Source organism: Bombus terrestris, chromosome 1 (assembly GCF_910591885.1).
Source record: "Bombus terrestris chromosome 1, iyBomTerr1.2, whole genome shotgun sequence".
Classification (NCBI taxonomy): domain Eukaryota; kingdom Metazoa; phylum Arthropoda; class Insecta; order Hymenoptera; family Apidae; genus Bombus; species Bombus terrestris.
The window spans coordinates 7196505-7218981 of NC_063269.1; the positions used below are offsets into that span (position 1 = coordinate 7196505).

General features: G+C 37.4%; 3 protein-coding genes across 7 annotated transcripts in view; all 3 read right to left on the reverse strand.

Annotated features, from left to right (window-relative positions):
* The window catches only part of LOC100646769, a 292006-nt gene that overhangs the window by 120729 nt on the left and 148800 nt on the right, over nucleotides 1-22477 (reverse strand). The window lies entirely within an intron of this gene.
* On the reverse strand, nucleotides 13262-16890 carry LOC100645788. 2 transcript variants are annotated; one of them, XM_012309585.3, is made up of 7 exons: nucleotides 16733-16890; nucleotides 15504-15747; nucleotides 14972-15081; nucleotides 14492-14611; nucleotides 14074-14223; nucleotides 13897-13958; nucleotides 13262-13538 (listed from the first exon to the last, which is right to left on the reverse strand). In XM_012309585.3, the coding sequence occupies exons 1-7, from the start codon at nucleotides 16815-16817 to the stop codon at nucleotides 13509-13511; spliced, it is 801 nt and encodes a 266-aa protein (XP_012164975.1). In that variant the 5' UTR covers nucleotides 16818-16890; the 3' UTR covers nucleotides 13262-13508. The 2 variants fall into 2 exon arrangements, with proteins under 2 accessions (XP_012164975.1, XP_003393207.1); XM_003393159.4 differs by having other exon boundaries at nucleotides 13893-13958.
* On the reverse strand, nucleotides 17294-21463 carry LOC100652150 (BMP-binding endothelial regulator protein). The gene is made up of 7 exons (XM_003393208.4): nucleotides 21306-21463; nucleotides 20091-20331; nucleotides 19107-19216; nucleotides 18917-19036; nucleotides 18522-18671; nucleotides 18344-18403; nucleotides 17294-17638 (listed from the first exon to the last, which is right to left on the reverse strand). The coding sequence occupies exons 1-7, from the start codon at nucleotides 21388-21390 to the stop codon at nucleotides 17448-17450; spliced, it is 957 nt and encodes a 318-aa protein (XP_003393256.1). The 5' UTR covers nucleotides 21391-21463; the 3' UTR covers nucleotides 17294-17447.

Sequence of the window (22477 nt, forward strand, 5' to 3'; positions counted from 1 at the left end):
TTTTACTGGATTGTGCGAAGTCTCAGCTAGGATTTTAAATATCGCAGAAGTTCAATACCCTCGAAGTCATTCACAGAACTAGTGGAAACAGTCTTACAAGATCGAAGTAATTTCGAATTATCTTGTTTTAACGAGTAACAGACAGATAATACGACGGTTTATTAATAATTTTCTGCGCCTTGAAACTGTGCATCTTAGGTTTAATTGCTCGGTAATTTGACGGAAGCGCTCTGAACGTTAATTGATTAACCGAAAGCTGGTTGTCTCTCTTTGCCCTCTTCTAAATGAATGTCAATTTCATTTCCTGAAATAACTTCTCCCGTCAATTTCCGCTTGCCCTATTTCCTTCCAATATCTATGTAAATATGAACAGATTTAAAAATATATACATAGTAAACTTTGAATCGTTAAATTCATATTTCAAGGCGCGAAATTTATTCAGAGCCTTTCACGCGTATCTTGTACAAATTAAAAATTCGTCTAAGTATGAGACTTTCAGCTGATGCTATTTTTCCATCCATGTTAGTTTATCAGGCGGACCTCTGAAGATGTTAGCGTAAGTCCAAATGGAATACAAAATATTGGATTGGCAACTAAGTGATTGCGGATTTTGTCATTACCATCTAACGCTAACATCTTCGGATCTCCGCCTGATAAACTAACATGGATGGAAAAATAGCATCAGCTGAAAGTCTCATACGTAGACGAATTTTTAATTTGTGCAAGATGCACATGAAAGGCTCTGAATAAATTTCGCGGGTTTAAATACAAATTTAACGATTCAAAGTTTACTATGTATACAGGGTGGTTGGTAACTGGTGGTACAAGCGAAAAAGGGGTGATTCTAGGCGAAAAAAGATGTCGAAAATATAGAATAAAAATTTTTCGTTTGAGGCTTTGTTTTCGAGAAAATTGACTTTGAATTTTAGCTCGGTACGTGTGCACTTTATGGCGTGGAGCCATATTAAATCAATCGTCTATTCTGAAGAAATCGCAAGTTGCCAGCAATTGAAGGAAAAGATTATTGTAGCCTTTCATACTTTAAAACAATCGAATACGTTAAAAAGTGTTCATAGAAATTTAATTAGAAGAGCCGAAGTACGTATTCGACAGAATGGGCAACATTTTCAGCAATTTTTCTAATAATAAACTTTATGATTACTTCATATTATATCATTATGTATTCCTAATTTTCGTTACGGCAAAAACAACCTTAAACTGCGATAATATCCATCGAGACAGCGATCTACAGTGAGATCCGTTATAACGAGACGGGATAAAGTGCACGCGTACCGAACGTACATTCAAAGTCGATTTTCTCGAAAACAAAGCCTCAAACGAAAAATTTTTATTCTATATTTCCGACATCTTTTTTCGCCTAGAATCACCCCCTTTTCGCTTGTACCACCAGCTACCAATCACCCTGTATATTTTTAAATCTGTTCATATTTATATAGACCTGACTATAGATATGACATAGGTGTCATTACCATCTAATAACAAAATCCGCAATCACTTAGTTGCCAACCCGATATGTATACGAAGTAAATACACGTAACAGCGTAAAACATAGGCAAGAGAACCTGCAGCTAAATGAATATCATACGAACCTCATATTTGTAAGGTGTAAAGTCACTTTTGGCTTTCATTGTTCAAACACAGACGGTTTACAGTAGGGTCGGATACGAGAGAGCCTGTTTCACTAGGATAAGTTTCTAATCATTTAATGGTGAGATTTTAAAGAAAAATGCGTATCGTTTCTCTAAAATGCAACAAAATCTAAAACCTAGCAACATTTTCAGGACCACGAAACGCTCGCTAGGCTGCCGTGGAACGTCGACGTAGACCAATCGAAAATTTTCGCTCGGCAATCAGAACAACGATCTCGACGTTACGAGCGACTTTATCGCGAGTTACGGTATCGTTTCTTCCATTGCTGCCTCTGGTTTGCCGTCTAATTGCAACGTTACTCCGCCAGCAATATTCTCGATGGTCCTCAACGTGTCTGGTCGTGGAGGGCCTCGTCCATTTCACCAAAGAGAACCTCTTGTTTCTTTCTTTCCCGTCGTTCAATTTTCAAAAATTCCCGAGCAATTCGTTTCTTCAGCCATGGCCACGTTTCCACGATTTTTCGACAACGCTCTCTCCTCGCGCATTTTCGATGATGTCAAGCAGTCAGACCCATAGTGGAAATATCGATTTTCTGAAAATTCCGCATCGTCAGAGTAATCCTTCCACTCCCTTTTCAAGTCTTTCAAGTTTTCGAGTCGCGAAGCCGCCATTCAGCCTTCCGGAGTATACGAGGGAACTTTCAAATTTTATAAAAGGACGCGGAATTCGGATTTCATTCCGACCTTCACCGTATCCCCGTCAATGGGCTTTGCTTTGCTAATAAGTAAATGCACGGTCGTAAAGTATGCAGAACTTTAATTAAAAAGAGATTTCAGCTTCTAAGTACTTTGACTCGTGCGGAGATCCTGCCGAGGAGAGAGTTTTCCACTATTTGGAACGTTGGATGTTTGTGAAGAACGTTGAATGTTTGATTCCAGCTGATTTAGGTTATCTGTCGAAGATCGGTAATGGATGACTAAGAAACTGCTCCATTTTTTTCTATCATACGTTATATAAAATGTTAGTTTCGCCAATTTGATAATTAGGTCGATATCATATATTAGGTTGTCTGAAAAGTTTCTTTCGTTTTATAAGGAAATAATAGACGCACAATGTTTTTTCTTTTATATTAGTTTATTGAATTATGCATGAACATAACAATAGAAATATAACGAAATAGATCATACGTAATTCAATAAAATAATATAAAACAGAAATTGTTCATCTATTGTTCATCTATGTTCAGAAGTTGTTCATCTATTATCACCTTATGAAACGAAAGAAACTTTTCGGACAACCTAATACGAGTTTCAGCAAGAGCGGATAACGCGTTTGTGATTTTAATATCTTAAATATTTATTTAACGTGAAACGTGACAAAATCATCACGGTGATTAGGATGAACTATTTTTCATTTATTAGGATTCCAATTACTTTCCACGCTAATACGACAATCTTTAGAAATCTCATCGTAACATTGGGATGAAACTAACTTATGTATAATAAATTATACCATGAGTATCTGTATAATTAGTTACACAATACGCACTTAAATGTTTCGACACTTTATTAGTTTTTAGAAACTTACAGTAATCCTCGATTTCTTCGTTGTATTAATAAAGGAATAAATAGATACGATCGACCTTCTGTAGTTGAAAGATTTCAGATTCGTGTCAAGGAGAACACGATATTTAAATTAGATTTTAAAGGTCCAGGTTTTTTCTGCTTTCAAGTACGAATAATATCGAAACCTACGTAAATGCTAATCCGAACAATGATGGCCTGTAAATTTCATAAGATAATTTGCGTGTAACAGGTTTTGACGAGCTGTTGCACCGACAACCGCTTGGAAAGCCAATTTTTTCTTTATACCGAAACGATTTCTACGACTGTTCGAATACTTTCATCAGCCACTGTACTTGTATAAATGGAACGAATAGACAAGAACTTTTGAAAATTCAACGTAGCTATAGATCTCGCTAATAATAAGAACCGATAGAATAGAGAGCCGCCACAAGGTGTCAATGTCTTCCAAAATGACAGTATCGCGATTCATTTGTCATACAAGTACCGCAGAAGTCATCTTCGTTAGAGCCAAAACAACTGTAACATTTATATAGAATCAGTTTATGTATATGAAAAACAAAGATCGCCAGCCATCAGCCAACCATTTGCAACTAGGCGCAATTGGTACAGTGATCACTCCCTGGCGAATGATATTACGTTCCATCGATCTTCTTAGTGTTACTGTAACGTAACAGTAGTGTACACAGAGCTCCGATTGATTTCTATTTTGTGGCTGGAGTTGAGCTGGAAGGTGCGCGAAACGTGAGAACTAAAAACGCGATCGAAATCAGAAGAACCACGAATATGTCAAACAACAAATCGCTTATCAGCATCCAATCCTCTCAGCTTGTTATGTTCAGAGGTCGGGCGTTGCAAAGAGTGACGAAAGTTAGCGTCGCTTTTATCTTATTTCATTTGCCCTCTAATTACAGATGTCGAACAAAGGTGTGGAACAAAGGTCTGAAGCAAAGGCAGGGATACCCGAAGTGTGGTCGCTTCGCAACAAGAAAGTTCGCACAAAGTGACTGTCCGCCACTACGATTCCGGATCCTTGCGGACAAAGGCTAAGGGGTCCACGTAACCGCGCGAAAAGTCGGATCAGGGCGAAAAGAAGCCAAGAGATTCGATACATCTCGACAGGGGCGATAGGCTGAACGGTGTGAAAGCACAGAACGAAGGGAAATCGGGATCCAGGGATGAAGAGCCTCGAGCCAAAACTGGACCGCCTAATCTGCATTTACATAGCATCCAATGTATTCCAGGCAAATAGAATAGCGCTGGAGCGTCGAAGGAGAGGGCCTCTTCTCTCTGTTCTTTGCGCGGAAGAAGATGGGTAAAAGAGCCTCGAGCTTACGACAATGCCGCCTTAAGCCGGCTTCGAGGAGGTTCGAAAGCAGGGTGAAGCCTGTTGGGGACGAGGATGTATTGTAGAGCGCGCGCAAACAGTGGAATCCTTCTTTCGCTGGAACGCATGTAGGTCACGTGAGATATTTCTTTAGGGAAACAGGCGTGTAGCATTAATCGATTTTTCAGCCGGAACAATACCCTGGCGATATTCGTGTCCAGCCGAATATCGATCCAACTTGGGAAACGATGCCACTGAGATAACTTTGTAGATACGGTCAAGTCAAATATAGCGATACTGTGATGGTTTCAGATAATTCCCATCTTATTGCTCGTATAAATGCAGTTCAATTATGTTATAAATTAACGAATCGTAACGACCTATCGAATAGAAATTGAAATACCATGAACCGTAGTGTAATCTATAGAGCGAAGATACAAAGAAGCTTTAAATTGTTGTTGAAGAAGAACATGCGATTGGTTGAAGCGTATAAATTTGATTACTAGCGACGATGGATTAATCGTGAAGAATATGTGCCAAAAAATTCTAGCCAAAGTGTAATTCTATTGTACTCTTGACACAAGCTTTTGTGAAAATATAAATTCGTTGTGCAAGCATGATATTTCGAAGCATTTATTTTTGAAACAAAATTCTCCTTCCCATTTCTCCGCATTTATGTAATACCCACTTGGTCTATAAGTTGATTGCAAGGAAATAATATTCTCTTTTGAAGTATGGGAGTTTCATTCTTCAGCCCCGAGTGATCGGTGTCCGGGGACACATTTCTCCAATATAAGCTCCGCGATACCATATGCGCATAAGAATCGTATTATATGCTCGAAATACATGGAGAATGCGGTTTGCCATTGCTTTAGATAAAAGCGACCCGTTGCACAAGCAACGCAGAACACCATCGTGCTTATACGTCACCGATGAAATTATGCCAACGAGAAAACCTTGTCATCCACGTGATGATGACAGATTTAATCGATAACGAATATTCACGTGTAAAATTTTCGAGCAATTTCCGATTAAAAATAAAAGATGATCGATATCGACGTAATACGTTACAATAGATTTTTAATTAAAAAACTGTGAAAACACTTGGACAAGTTGTATTTTACGCGTACGTTGACTAATAAACGAGCGAAGATGCATGCAAAATAAAACAGAAGGTTGTAATGTTTATTTAAAAATTTGGTGAGAGCGGATGAATTTAAATTATTTTTAGGATTGTATTCAAAAGTATTTATTATAAAAAGAAAGGAATCGAATAGGACCATAATATGTAAATGGAGTTATTAATCGACATGGACCTTGGTTATCATGGTATTGATTAAATGTTCCAAGATAATTTTAATTTATAATACAATTTCGATATATCGATGATCGATATACGTATATCTACTCCAAATTTTGTGGATAAATTTCGATCATATTGATCTCGTTAGAGCAAGTTCGAATAAATTTCCGCCTTTTCTCGTATGCATTCGACAAATCTGTCGTAACAGGAATGGAGAGCGTTTTTCACGCGAGTGTTCTCGAGAGTCGAAAGCTCATCACGCGGCGTGGCAGCCGAGGAATAAAGGGAACAGGAAATAGAGAGCGATATAGATTAAAACGCGGCCGAGTCAAAACGGTCTCGGCACGGTCATCTCTTTTGTGAGACCGCGATACCGTTGAAAAGCTCTCGAAAGAAGCTTTCAGGTTTATCATAATTGCATCTCGAGACCCGATCTTCTTCGAGTCGGCGAGGCCTGCCAACTTGGCGGAAGCTTAAGCGTACGAACGAGGAGAATTAAGAGATGGCTCGCGCTATAAGATATCTCCAATGATGAATAAATACACGCATAAAAGAGATTAGGAAAAACAGATGATGAACGGACGAGCATCATTAAACACACGAGGGATTCGCAGCTGTTGGCAATTACAAAACATGTTTCAACTGCCTGAAATTCTGAAGATATATCAAAGTCTCTCTGGATAAATTGGTATAATCTCGTTTCTCATCTCTAACTTCAAATTTGGAAAATTAAATCTCGCTAACTAATTTAATATCGACTAATTTACTTACTTATCAGTATTTACTAAATATATTTAAAAAGCGCAAAATGCCATTACTGTAAGTCATTAAAAGAAAAGGAGAAAGAAAAACATATAAATCAGAACATTTCAGCTATGATATCTTTAGCATCAGCTAACTCGATAAATTCTCCAAACACTCGAATAAATGAATTTCCCCGTGCAAGAGGTGACGCTAGTAGCGAAATGTCACATACGTGAGATCATCATGTATGTAGGTAGCCATTGTAATTGATCCGAATCAATCACTCCTTTATTTATACGCGACCATCGCTGTACTGCAGATTCGGATGATCATTTTAGCAGCGACCATCTGACTGACAGAAACGCGATTGTCTCAATAGAGGCGAGAGTTCCTTTCGCTTTATTGGCCACGGAGATTCCCCAAGGGATATCCGGCCCGTCATTTGTATCTGCGTGGACGTTAATTCATAGCTTGAACTGACGGAAACATTGTTCCGATTGAAATGTTCATGGCAACGTTTGCTCGTTCCATTCGATCGAGGAAGCCAACTCGTAACGCGAATCGAAACGCGTCCTAAGAAACGCGTCAGCCGAATTGATTAGTTGATGGATCGGCCGGTCCACATTTAGATCGTGCTAGCCAGAAACAGATTTGACCGAAGTTGGATAATAGACTCCGTGCAACGAGCACCAGACTAATCCTGCTATTGTCGCGGTTAATTTATACCCGAAAGAGAACTGGATGGCAGCGTGTGCTCGCGTGTACACAAGCTTGTCGATCGGAAACACGCGTACTCGACGAGCTAATGCGACCACAGGCATCGGTCATTAATACATTTTCGTTGATGACGCTGATTGGCTCGTAGCGGCATCGATCGGTGATTAATCGCTGATTTATTTGTAGTTGATTGTTTCGTCGTGCTTGAGTTTTATTCCAAAAGATTTTCCAAACGTTATTGAATAATTTTTCGAATTGCATCAATGATGGATCGAGATGAGACATTTTTAATTACACTACGTTCAACGGTGTATAAATAAATTGATTCGTCGATTCTCGTTTTTCATAATTTGTTAAGCATCAAGCGAAATAATTTCGTCTTATAGCATTGATCTATTATCGAATTTGAAACTCTAACATAGAATAATAATATCGTCGAGTAGAAATAATTCTAGGAATAATCTGCCTCAATCAATTATGTTGCCGAATATAAATGTAAATTTTAGTTAATTTGATTAGTTCTTCAAAGACCTACTTTGACAAATTGTACAAATACCCGTGGAATAAAGAATAAAATATTATCTCAAATATATATTTCGTTGTTGCCACTGGTTGTTGGATGTAGATGAGATTGATTGATTGTAAAATCAAATATACTTCGAAGACATTTTCCGGCTTTTGTTAAGGAAAGTCCCTATTGGAATTTTATCAACCGTGTAACGATAAAAAGACCAAGAATATGACAAGGGTGAGAAAGCAAAGAAGCACTGGAAAAGAGGAATAAGCAAATCGAATAACGCAGACGAAAAAGGTTCGAATCAGATAAGATGTGCAAAGGTTCGACCGTGTGTTCAGGTATCTTAAAAAAAAAAAAAAAAAAAAAAATGTAAGAAAAAAGAACAGAGGAGGGAGGGAAAAATACGAACACTATGCGGAGCATGACTGAAATATGCATGAAGGGATAAGATACAAAAGGCAACGTTGTCGTTCCACCTCGAAGAAGCTTCGCACATATGCGAATTGCCTTGAAAATTTGTTTCTGATGCTTGAAAAGTACGAGAGTGGGACAAATTTTTCTTCCGTATAAAATTATGAACAAAAGTTACTATTTCGTTTTAGTATTCCTACAGCGTTGTGCATAAAATAAATTTTCATAATAGTTTGAATATTAAGAACCATAAGTGTCCGATACTTCTTACACATTCGATACGTAAATGCTTATAAGAACATTTACAGAAATATTTTAAGAAACGTATCGTTTCGATGCGTTAGCAAGTGCATAGAATTTTTTCCTGGTCGACGCGCATCATGTGCTGTTTTCATGGAAAAATTTGTCATGTATCTAATAGCTGAGCTGAAACTTGCAAGAAGTTAAATTGCTTGCTAAAAAAGTTTGATTAATACATAATTTCAACTGAAACAGAATTATAACTCGGCCGGAAACTTTTACCATCGCCCATATCCATTACCGATATATTATAACAAAAGCGGCACATGAAATAATTTTCATATTATTTTGCATTATCCAACAAAGAAACTCGGTCTAGTTATCGTCAATAATAAATTTTATCACGAACGTCGCGTGGACAATGTTGCTGAACAAGCAACAACAAGGATAATAGCATGACTTGGAAATGTTACTTTGCCACGGTTCGTGATATACATACATATCGACTACGTTGGTAATCGAACCGATGCTCATAATACTCGGGACCAACTAACATAAATTCGATCGACCTAACGTGACAACGATGGCGTAGCCAGCAACTTTCGCTCCCTTATAGCTTCACTTCTTCCGGCATTTTGGTCACACGTCCTTACGCGCCATACACCACTTCCGGCAAACTTACGAGATCTTACGGCGAGCGTGGAGCAATTTCGTGAAAACGATATCGTCGAAACTTTCGATCGGTGTTATCATCGCTCGCATCATCGACGGCTATATCTAAGCCTCAACGGTGCTTCTTTCAACGCGACAAAGGTCCCGATATTTTATATCTTAAGGTAGAAATTTTCAAGAGCGAATAGAAGTCTACAAATATTTTCATACCGTTTTCAAGTTTTCTTCATTCGGAGATAAAATTCTAGAGAAACTTTCTTCTTCTTCTTATTTATTTATTTATAGTCGCTTCGACTTATAATTCATTAGCGGTTACTGTTATGTTAAAGATTTCACAGTTACACGCTGCTCGGTTGACGTAAATCAGTTACTATAGGATTATCAGGGTTTTCTTATTTTAACTTGCCTAAAGTTCTTGTTTTAATTTACAGAATTAAACGAGGTAATAAATTGAGATACGTGCTAGATAAGAAACTTAATACAGACGCTACGCTCAACATTTTCATAGGAATTCTAAAATTTAATTTGATAATTAAGTAGACTCAAGTATTATACTTTCGGGCTGAAATATTTCAGATAGTACAGCCTTATTTGTGGAACTGTTACATCTGACGATAATTGTGTACATTACTGGTTCATAGACGAAGCTTGTACACTTGCGTACTGATTTATACCGCGTTCGTTGCTCGGAAGTCTGGCACGTCGGGAATGGAGGTAGCTCGCACAAGCATTTCATGCAATTGAATGTATTCTGACACAACCCGTTGCCTAAGTGCATCACCATGTTACAAATCGACAAATCTTGTGCTCTGTAATATCACGATGAAATTACCGTCGATCATTACTGACTGATCGATTGCATAATGATTAGGTAATATTAGGTTAGTCGATAAAATTGCTTTAATTACCAAACTATATTTGATTTGATTGGCAGTTTGATAGATAGCTGATGATCATACTGATTAAAACCCCTTTCATTAGCGAAGTTAAACATTTGCTTTGAGAGCTGACCCCGATTGAATTGCATTTAGAGAAAAAGCAACTACTGGTAAAAAGTTAAAATGCTTTTGTAACGAACACGCGTAAGTACCTTCCTCTGAAACTTCTGCGGACTCAGCGTTGCCACAGTTATGAATAACAATATCGGTTGTGCTTTCTGCGAAATAAAGGTAACTTTATAAAGTACATCTTTTTGCCGGAGTAGTTGTTATGTAAGAAGAAATAATTTCTAGACGATATCTCTCTTAGAAACCTACGACATTTGAAACCACAGGAGCAATTACCTTGTGGATTTGATCTTAATTTAACTAATTCACTCGAGACAATAGCGTCTCCATGTACAGCAACTACCATGTACATATTTGAAGAAACAATTTTCTTTCAGCGAAGAAAGTCCACAATCTACAGGTTTACATGAAAAGGCAGCATTGCTCAGAAAATAATATATCGGTTATGTTGTTTCGATACGCCCTAAGAACTTCAAAATGAAAGAATACACGATAAATCTGTGGAAACTATTTTCTATTGTTAAGATCGACACAATTGTGTAAAGATTTCCTATACATAATTAAATTATATCAAATGACATAAATGTTACATAAAGTTAGTTCGGCCATAGTTAGATTGTTAAGCTATTACTACACGTTCACTGTCAAACGGTAATTAACTATAATTTCTTTCCTTGAAAGCAAACGAGGTCATCGTATAATCATACCCCAACGACTTGTGCTGAAAATATTCCAATGGTTGATCACCCGAACTGTTTTATTCACTCTGTCATAATTCGTCTCGCCAAAACATCGGAGAAGCTAACGTTATTCGCTATTACGACTAGCAACGCAAATACACTTACAAACCATTGAAGGATTTACCACATTTACAACCTGCGTCAAGAATCAGAGTCCTGGGGTCTCAGCGTCTTACTAATGCTGTGTTCGTAGTCGTTCGCGTAACATTTATCGCGTGATAAATTGTTCAGGTGACTACAGATGTATGCCTGCACACAACAATCGTTGGAATTCACGTGGATAGGTGTACACAGCCGAGGAGAGTCGTAGACCCTCAGTGGACCGCTACGCTCTGTTTTATCGCAGATCTCTTTGGAACAGAACTCGGCCAAAGCGACTGAGACGATGACACGAAACTCGTCGATTTGTGGAGGTGGAAAACAAGCAGAAGGGGACGGACAGAACGTAACCTTCGAGTTTCACGTACGATACTACGTTTCGATTTCATTTTTGTACGTTGAAGGGTGTGTGTATTATGCGCGGTGGGCGACGAAAATATTTAAAACGTTCTGTGAATATATGTATTATGTGCAAATGATTTAGTGTCGTGATATGATTAACGATGATACGTGATTAAACTAGCAGAGTGTGAATCAAATTTGAAAACATGTACATATAAAGGAAGATATTTATAGCAAACGTAACTCACAGAAGTATAGTTGAACTTGTTAGATCTTTTACTTAATCCATACTATTATGAGTAGTGATTAACTCGTAATTAGCGGTGTGAAACACGTCAGCAAATAATTTCTCGTAGACCATCCTCTTACCTCTTGTTACATGAACGACGACTAGGAACGTCAGAAGAATACGTTTCTGAACGACGAAACGAGAATTACCGTGTCTAGTCATCGTTAAATTGCAAACCACGCAGGTGCTTTCCCGTGTCGCAGTTAGACAACTATCTCTCTTTGACTCTTTTACCTTATCGATCACGAACCAATACCGAGGATATTCGAATCCTGGAAGGAGGTGGAGATTCTCTAGGTCTGTGTTTTTCTCGATGGACATAGAAAAACGAGCGCAGGAGGGGAACGAGAAACGTGATGCGTATAACGTAAAATACTAAAATCTGGAAGCATCGTATGCAAGCTTCCAATGCAATAATGACGTAAAAATGGAAATTCGCAGATCTTGAGATAAATTCTTTACTAGTCTCGGACTATTAATATTTTCACTGTACGTAGAAATTTTACAATTTTCCCAACATCCCTAGATCGCAGTAACGTCGTTATTGCGTGAAGCTTACTCGCAGAGACAACAAAAGTCTGCCACTTTGATATCTTCGTTCGCAACTGTGCGCATTCGTAGCTCGAACTCAACTGTTCGCCCCTCGAGCTTTTTGCTCGTCGAACTACCGCCAGTGGTAGGGATGCATGAGAGAGGGGGGAACATGAATGCCTGCACAATAATTGCCTAGCGTTTTGATTACTATCACGTGCTATTTTACCGACGTGATAGGCAGAAGGTAAAGGTAAATCTTCAAAATGCTACCACGTTCAGTAGCAACTAGTAGATAATCTACTAGTAACTAGTAGATAGTGTATAGTAGCTACTATAGTATTCGCGACCTTGATATTTTTTCCTAATTACTGCGCGCTCCACTGTTCTCTCCAGACTGAGAGCTTTTCAAAGTTTCTTGGCGCGCGTCTCAAAGTGGAAAACTCTTAAAGAAGGTGGCGGAAAAATCGTTTCAAACTTCCAGCGTAAAATACGAGAACTGAAAATGCAAGCCATTGTCCTTTACGCGGGAAAATTTAGACGTCGCAATATTCCAAACAATTTTATTTATCGCAACATTCTAAAACATTTAGTTAGAAGCTTTTCTAAATGAAATTGGCTTCCTTTGGTTCTTAAAAAAATCACCTTTTTTACGGTTGCGTCATTGGTGCACTGGAACAGCGATATGTATATCGTTGACGATCGTAACAGAAAAAAGGGACAACGTTTGGTTTGAGGTATCTCTTCTCTCGATTTCAGATACGTTCGGGTCGTTTTGTGGACATGATTTAATCAATAATTTGCTTTCTTTAGACTTCAAAGTTATATTATTGATATTTCTATGAAAGATTTTTATATCGTTTGATTGATCAGGTTTTCGATAATGTTCCACAATCGTCTGTCAACTAATTCTACTTCTTCTCTGAATTAAAAATTCTTCGCGTTATATATTTTTGCATTTTTCAAACTAGCCGATCTAGTCGAAGCAAGTTTGAGTCAACAAATATTTACCATGCCATCCGTCTTTGAAAACAAATTTTTAACGCTGTCACTGTGGCGACATCCGACTACGAAAGACTAATCATCAAACTTGCTGATTAGATTGGACTTGACCGCTGCCGGACAGAATTATATCAATAGCTAAAGCTTTATTTGTAGCACTGTTACAACTGATGATAATTGTTTACGTCACAATACATGGGACGTTACATCATATGGTTCGATACCGAGATCACTACATCTTGGTACTGTATCTGACAACGTTTTTCGTCCCGAAGTCGTTGACACGTCAGGAATGGAGGCACCTCGCACACGCACTGCATGCAATCGCGATCATGGATGGTTCTTCGACTCAATTCGTCGTTTATGCGCATTGTCATGTTACCAAATCGACAAACCTTGCCTTCTGTAATATCACAATGAAATTACTGTCGATAGTTATCCTGTTTGTACAAAGATGCACCTTACCTGACTGATCAAATTGCCTAATGATAAGTATCGGGTTAGTCGATGACAAAATTGTTATAATTGGTAGCTATCAGGTGGTCCTGATTAAAAGTCGTTTTTAGTGCGTGCCAAGAGCTAATTCTTAAATTAGTGCTTTCAGATTACATGCTATTAAGTTAAGCAACGTTTCTTCTTTAGAAATCGATGCCAATTATTTAATTGCAAGCACAAGAAAATGGAACTACTGGTAAGAATGTATGAAGAATTATGTAATACAGGTAAGAGTGCATCTTTTACGAACACACGTAAGTACCTTCCTTTGCAACTTTTGCGAACTCAATGTTGCTATAGTTACGAATAACGATATCCTTTCTGCTCGCTGCGAAAAGGAAGCAACGTTATAAGGTGCATTTTTCCCCAGCATAGTTGCTATATATGTACTTCCATCGGTAGAAAGAAACAATTTACAGACGATATTTCTCTTATAAACTTACGACATCTGAAAAAGTTGCTGCAATCTCTATGTGGATTCTGACCGTGGACGAACATAGGTGCGCACTTCCGGTGAACTAGGAAAGGACTTCCGAACAGAATGGAACAACCCCTGCGATTGCGTTTCCTACAAAAGGGCTCGACATTTTCGCCTAAACAATCAATTTGTACTTTATTTAAAAGGCTTTCGATTTAAGTTCTGCTTGTACTTGGAGATCGAAGTGGTTCTGATATTAAAGGCATATAAATTTCAATCTCTCTAGTTTTCTGAAATTACAAAGTTTCCCTAGGTGGTAAATTTACAACGTGAGAGCTTCGTGTGAAAGTTAATGCAAAGCTGTATAACTTAAAACCATAAATCTGTACGAGGTTAATTTTTTTCGGGGACATGAGGAAAAAACGTTACTTTTTGTTTCATACCTATGTATCCAGGCATACAGATACACCGCAGGTCCCGATTGCATTTTGTTTCAAAGAGATCTCCATCGTAATAAGTATTATCGTCCACTTCACACGTTGGCCTTTCTTCTCCGTCTTTGACTAAAGCAAGTATATAAACTCTCGTTGTTTTGTTAAAAAATGATTTCATGTTAGGAATAAAATAGCAGAATACTTTTGGGATAGGCAATTTTGGGCTACCAATGAATCATTCAGAGAAGACAGTTTCCTCTTCTTAATCGAAACGATGATAAGCGCAAAGTGAAATGTATCTTAAGACAGTCGAATTAAGCAAGTACAGATACTTGGGGAATTATGTCACTTTTGATTGTCGCGACACTTTTGATTAAAAGCGATAATCTTAAAAGTGATTAAATTAAGATTTAAATTCCACTTGGGATGTACGTATTCGTTGAAACTGAGATCACCTACATTTAATCTTAATTTAACCGATTCACTTACGACAAATCTGTGTTGCATTCCGACAGCAACTATCATGTGTGTATCTGAAGTAATAATTTCCTTCCGCCGGTAAATGTTCACAATATACAGGTTTACATACAAACGCCGCGCTGTTCACAAAATAAAATGACGTGTTATATCGCTTGAATAATCCCTAGAAACATAAAAGTACCAGTATACACGATAAATTTGCGCAAATGAATTTCTATCATTCAGATTGACACAATTATGTAAAGATTTTCTATGTCGCATTAAATCACATCGAACGACGTAAAGATTACGTACAGTTACTTCGAACTGAGTTAAGTTACGAAGTTGTTAATAAGTATTTAATGCCAAACATTGGTTAATTATAATTTCTTTTATTAAACGAGATCACAGTGGAATCATGCTTCCTCCGCGAACGTGCAAAAATATTCAAATACTTAATTGCTCGAACTGTTTTAATTGGATTTGTCATAACTTATCCCGATGAAACATCACGGAAATTAACTATATTCGTAATTACGACTAACATCGCAAATATACTTACAGGCCATCGAGAGTCGTATTACATACACAACCTATGTCGCAAGGATTAGAGTCCTCGCTCCTCAGCATCGTCCCAATGCTGTATTCGTGACCGTTAGCGTAACATTTATCCCGTGGCAAATTGTCCAGGTGACTGCAATCGTAGGATTCCGCGCAACAATCGTTGGGTTTCGCGTAGACAGGAGTACAACCGAGGCTCTCATAGACTCTCAGTGGACCGCGACACTTTCTTTTATCGCAGATCTCTTTGGAACAAAATGTGGCCAATTTGAGCGAAACGATTATCAGGAAACTGGTTTAGTTGCGGAGATGAAACGCAATAAGACAAGCAGAACGTAACCTTTCAGTTTCACGTGCGATTCATGTGTATCGAATTCATTCTTATAGATTGAATGGCGTGAGTGTACGCACAGAAAGTAACCAGATTATTTGTCATGGTTTTGGGAGGTAATTCTGCATCTCTGAATCGGTGCAGATGTGTAAAAGGTAGTAGTTACAAAATTGACCTTGACCTTGAAATTCAAGGTAAAATTAATTTTATTGCATGTGTATTTTACTTATGTACAGGAGGAATGAAAGTTTTAATGGAAGCATGGGTCGCAACTCAATCGAGCTACCTTGGAAAAAGATGCCTCGAAGCTTAGTTTCAGCTCGCTTTATTTGTAAGGTACTCACATTTTGCTGTTTTATGTAGGGAAAACGGAATCTGTAGTGGCACATAGATAGTCCAGGATCCACCATTATAATATACAAACAACACTAATGCAACTATCAACAGTTTTCTTTCCAAAAGAACGATTCATTTACGACCTATAATTTCGATTATATATAATTATTTGATTCCCACGACGAGTAGGGTAGAATGCAATAAAAAGAAGCCTTGAATTCTATAGTTGGCCAATGCAGGTCAGAATCAATTTTGTAGATCTCTACCAATATACAGGCGTAGAATCACCCCACGGAGCCATGGCAAATAATACACGAAAATATTTGAAATCATTCTGTGAGTATATACACGTGTACAACTATATATATGTATGATTCTGTATGACATGCAACACGATACGTCCATCGTGACTAGATTGGAGAAATGTGAATCGAACCTGAAAAGATATATCAAAGATATTTATTGGAAACGTAACTCACAGAAAAACATCGAATCGGATTAGATCAGAACTACCGATGTCAAGCATATCGTGCCAAACAATTTCTCGTAAGTCAACTTCCTACCTCCTCCGGTTCCATGAATGACGACTACGGTGATCAGAAGAACACATTTCTGAACGATCAAACTGGAATTACACTGTCTAACCATCGTCAAATCGCAAACTGTGCAAATGTGTTCCCGTGTCGCAATTGTCTCTCTTTTATACTATTGACCGTGAACGAGCACCGAGGATAATTCGGTCTGCGGAGTAAGGTAGGGGTTCCGTTGATTAGTGTTCTTCACGATGGACATGAAAACAGGGACACGAGAGGGGAATGAGAAACGTGATACGTAGAATAGTAAAGTCTGCAAGCGTCGTCATAGATGATGGCAGAGGAAAAGCACGATGTGTGAATTGTAGTATCTTCTTCCTCGGTGTCACATACTTTCGGGTTGTTTCGTAAACACTTTCATTAGATTCTACGATGACCTCGCTAACGCTGTGCTTTGAAAATAATCAAGAGCGTTTCACTGATGTATTTCATGAAGATATGGATTTTATAATACTGACATTTCTTTGTAAGATACGGTTAATCGGGTTCCTGACGATGTCTGGCAATCTTACGTCGACTAATGAATTTCTCTTCAATTTCAAGGTTATTTATTTTATATATTTTTTCATTTTTTCAAACTCGGAATTATTAATTGCATTCCGATTACAATTTCTGGATGATTATAGCTTTATTTGTACTACTATTACAACTGGTGGTAGCCGTTCACGTCCCTGAACATGTGACGTTACACGTTTGGTACCGAAATCGATACATCTCCGAATTGCGACGGACAATCATTGTCCGCAAGTCTTCGGCACGTTGGGATTGGAGGCACCTCGCACACGCATTTTACGCAATTGGAACTATAGCTGGTTCCTTGACTCAATTCGTCGCCTAAGTGCATCGTCATATTACCAAATCGACAAATCTTGTGCTCTGTAATATCAAATTATCACTGTTAACTATCTTGTTGCTACACGCATGCACCATACTTTGACCGATCAATCGCCCAATTATTAACATTAGGTTAGTCGATGAAATTGTTTTAATTATTCATACATTTTTGTCTCAACTATCTATTAGATGCTGTTAAGTTAAACGACGTCTTTCTAAAAATTAATCTCAATTTAATCATCGGTACAGAGAAACAAACTATTGGTACAACACTGGAGAATGGCGTTAAAACAACTTTTACTTTCTTGTTTATAAAATTTTCATTATGTGATTTAAGAAAAAGCCTCTATTAATGTATAATATCCCGTATTGAAAAGTAGTTAAGCGAAAGTAAAACGTAAAAATGTAGCATTTAAATTTTAATTTTCGAATACCGTAGCTAATATCTATGGTCCCCATAAATCTGTTCAATTTCGATCTGAAGAGTTTGATGTTAGTAGATCTGAAAGATCCCCGTCTAAATTTTATGTGGTGTCCGAACTACAGATATGGTGGTGTTTAAAACTTTTTCAGGTTCATACCATAAAAATATTGACCTTATAATTCAAAGATATTAGATTAATTGTCGGTATGTTAATTGATGCAATTGCGAATAAAGTTACACGTTAGTACGGATTAGAGTTTCCAAGGATTTCATCCAAAGGACTATGTTGCGAATAGGACTGTAACTTTAACGAATACACGTACCTTCGTCAGAAACATCCGCGGACTTAGCATGATTATGAATAACAGTGTCGCCTGTGTCTTCTGCGAAAACGAAATAATTTTATAAAGTATAGCCTTTTCTTAGGGCCAGTTACTACGTATGTACACATTAATCGGTAGAAAAAATAATTTGTACATAATATTTCTCTTTTAAACTTACGACATCTAAAAGCATAGCTGCAATCTTTTTGTGGGTTCTGATCTGCGTAGAACATTGGTGCACATTTCTCATGAATACTTTCGGCGTTTCGGAACAGAGGGGAGCAATAGTCACGATTCGGTTTCTTACAGAAGGGCTCGACGTCTTCACCTAAACGTTGAATTTATCTTATAAATTCGAGAGGTAATTTTCTAACCAGTTTCTTTGTTGGAAGTTTTAATCTATTCGTCGAAATTGCAGAGATTCTAATATTAAAACGATGTAGCAACACTCCAATCTCTTTCTGTCACAGATTACAAGGCTAGTTTAGAAGGTAAATTTAAAGAAATATCAAATTTACACGATAAGAATTAAATCTGGATTTACAAGTAAAAATGTCAACTATTGTTTCGTACCTGTATATCCAGGCATGCAGATACAATTCAGGTCCGGATCAGACATTGAACTAAATTGTTGTCCCTCGCGGTAAGTTACACCATCAACCACACAAGTCGCTATTTCATCTTCTTTCGCGTCTAAATAGTCAAATTTCGATTAAAGAGTATGATTATCTAAACTTAATCTTAATTTACTTTGTTTACTCACAACACGTCGGTGTCGTATCTGGACAACATTTATCGCGCTCATGTCTAAGGAAACAGTTTTCTTTCGGCGCAATAAATGCACAATCTACGGCCGCGCATACGAAGTCCGCACTGTTTACGAAATAAAATGACGTGTTAAATAGCTTTAATGCTCCTTAAAAGCGTAACAATGGTAGTGTACATGGCAAATTTGCCGAAACTATTTCCTCTTATTAGCGTTGAAGGAACGAAAGACTTTGGTTGCAAAGTTGAACTATATCAGATTGTACAAGGTGCTGCCGAATAACATGTAGCAAAATAGAACGAAAAATGTAGAATAAAGCTTCTGCATGTCACTCTTCGTTCTCGAGAAAATCGAGTTTGAAATTTTGTATATTATATGATACTTGAATTTGGTTGATTATCACCTGGCTCTGAGTAAAAAATCGACAGGAAATTAAGTAAGAAATGTCAAATAATATTTCTGTTTAAGGTAGATTTTTAAGAAAATGGAACCTGAATATGGTCAGATGTAAATTATAGGCGTATGATAAATTTTAAAATTTATTTTGCTCAAAAGACAGAGTGTCTTGCGATAAAATTTTATTCTACTCTTTCGATTTATTTTCACATGTAGCTTAACGTCCTGTCGGTTATTTATCCCTGTTCAGTCTGGAATTAGCCATGTTCAAGCATACTTAATAAATTTTATATAATTTTAATTTTAATATAAATTTAGTAAAAGAATCATATGAAAGAAACCTTCCTTTTATTAAATCGGCATCCGCAAGAACCTTGTCATTATACATTATCTAAACTCTGTCATTTTCACTGGCTTTGGGTTTTTTCTATTGTGAATCTTAATATTAAACTTCTAGATTCACAAGTCGTAAAATATACCGATAACTCGAAATGTTTCAACAGAATCTGTGATAGTTCACGTCGTCAAAACGTTACAGAAGTTAACTACATTCGTAATTATGGCAGCCAACGTAAATATACTTACACGTCACGGTAAGATCTACATGTACAAGCAATGTCGCAAGGATTAGCGTCCTCGGGCTTCAGCTTCTCCCCAAGGCTGTATTCGTTTCCATTCGCGTAACATTTATCGCGTGACAAATTGTCCAGATGACTGCAGTTGTACGATTCCGCACAACAATCGCCAGGATTCGCGTAGACGGGAGTACAGCCGATTGCCTCATAGTATCTCAGTGGACCAGCACACTTGGTTTTATCGCAAATCTCTTTGGGAACGAAAGGTGGTCAAAGTGAGTGAAATGACTGCGTGAAACTCGTTGATTTGCGGAGGTGGAGCAGTGAGACAAGCAGAACGTGACCTTCGAGCTTCAAGTACGATTCACGTTTCAAATTCTTTAACGTTGAACGTACAGTGACTCATGAGAATATCTAACAACTTTGTTTGATAATGTTTGACGATATTTGATAACTTCTGAGTATATTATGTGCGTTGTGTAAATGATTTTGTTTAATCTCGACATGGTAAGTCTATCGTTATTACATTAGTAGAGTTTCAGACAAATTTGAAAATGTATATGGAAGTTACAAGACATTTATTGCAAACGTATTTACGTTGCCAATTATCCAAAGGTAAGTCTATGGTAAGACATGGTAAGTCTATCGTTATTACATTAGTAGAGTTTCAGACAAATTTGAAAATGTATATGGAAGTTACAAGACATTTATTGCAAACGTATTTACATTGCCAATTATCCAAATTGCCTAAAGCACTGATCATATGATTTTTAACTTTAATTTTTTTACTTACTTAAGTACAATTTAAAGTGTACAAGTTAATATGAATAATCGCCGTGATCATATGATCAGTGCTATAGGTGGTCTCACTAAATACATCTACATACATATAGGCTTACTAATGTAATGGATAATTGGCTACGTAAATAACTTTGCGGCCTTAGGAAAATGTACGTTTGCAATAAATGTTTTGTAACTTCCATATACATTTTTAAGTTAAATTGAAGCTAAAGTTAAAAAATTGCGGTATGAATAATCGTCCTGATCGCCGTGTTCGCGATAATCGTCCCGTAACAATCTTCGACCGTTTAGCATAAACGATTTCACAGTAGCGCGACGTAGGTCCCAAAAATGTCACCAATTATACATCTTATGCTTAAGTCACAACGATAACTATTGATACCAAGCACGTCACCAAACAATTTCGCGTAAACCAAACTCTTACCTCTTCCTGTTACCTGACTGACGGCAAGGAACATCAGAAGAGCACATTTCTGAGCAGCCGAACGTGAATTACCGCGTCCAGCCATCGTCAAATCGTAAACTGTTCAAGTGTATTCTCGTGTCGCTATCGCCTCTCGTCTTTTATACTTTTGACCGTGAACGAATACCGAGAATAGGTCGGAACGTGGAAGGCAGTGGGGATTACGTAGGTCAGTGTTCTTCTCGATGGACGTATAAATACCAACACAGGAAGAGAATGAGAAACGTGATGCGCAGAATAATAAAGACAGTAAGCATCGAACGTATATCGCTATAGAATAGGACAGAAGCATGACAGAGAAAATGACGATGTTTGAAACGTTATAGTTGTTTTTCTCGTTACACAATATTTTAATATCTCTTTTAGATTCCGCGATGATTTCAGTTATATTTTCAAATCATCAGCGTCAGATTTCTTTTGAAATTATTAAGATCTCTTCATTGATACTTCTCTTTGTACTTCAAACTTATTGTTGAACAAACTTTTGACAGAGTTTTTGGAACGTTCCATTAATCGGATTTTCGAATCGGCTAATCGACTTCTCTTCACTTTGAAGATCGTTTATTTGAAATATCTGTTTTGCTTCGAATAACGTCACGATATGATCTTCGATCTCGCCAATCTGCTTCGAATTTTTCTATTGTTTCCACTTTGTTTATTGGCAGACGTTAAGACGAACTTGATATAAGCGTTACATCGCATAGAGGCTTTAAAAAGATTTCGTGCTAAGTAACCTAATACTAAAAAGTTGAAAATAATTTGTGTTAATACCTAAGAAAGTTGTTATTAAGAAGTTTCTTAAGCAATTTCCGATAATGCTCCCTCCTCCCTTGCCAACCCCCCTGTGGAACTTCGCGACTCAGCCTCCCGGCGAGAAAGTAAAAATCAACTTTAATTATTCTCCCCCTTTTACCATCCGAATTTGATGCGATTATCGCATATTTAATACGACGTGATTAACTTTAGACGAAAATGAGAAAATGATGCAGCTCGGCTTTATGTGGCTATTAATTTGCTATCCTTTAATAATCTATGCGTATACCTTTACGGTTTAATAACATTTCAATTTTAATCTTTCTTTATGAAAATGAATAAAAGCGCTAGTTATAGTTCCGCGTTTCCTTTAATATCCA

Bases quoted from the DNA above. Each gene is read 5' to 3' on its own strand.
- LOC100645788 (XM_003393159.4), bottom strand. From the start codon at position 16,817: ATGGTTAGACAGTGTAATTCCAGTTTGATCGTTCAGAAATGTGTTCTT. The intron at 14,224-14,491 runs GTATGAAACAAA...TTGATTGTTTAG, and splicing joins CTGTATGCCTGGATACATAG to GCGAAAATGTCGAGCCCTTT. The intron at 13,959-14,073 runs GTAAGTTTATAA...TCCTTTTCGCAG, and splicing joins CAGCAACTTTTTCAGATGTC to CGAGCAGAAAGGATATCGTT.
- LOC100652150 (XM_003393208.4), bottom strand. From the start codon at position 21,390: ATGGCTGGACGCGGTAATTCACGTTCGGCTGCTCAGAAATGTGCTCTT. The intron at 19,217-20,090 runs GTAAGTATATTT...TTTCGTAAACAG, and splicing joins TGTAGATCTTACCGTGACGT to TGCGGACTTCGTATGCGCGG. The intron at 17,639-18,343 runs GTACGTGTATTC...TTGATATTACAG, and splicing joins CGCGGATGTTTCTGACGAAG to AGCACAAGATTTGTCGATTT.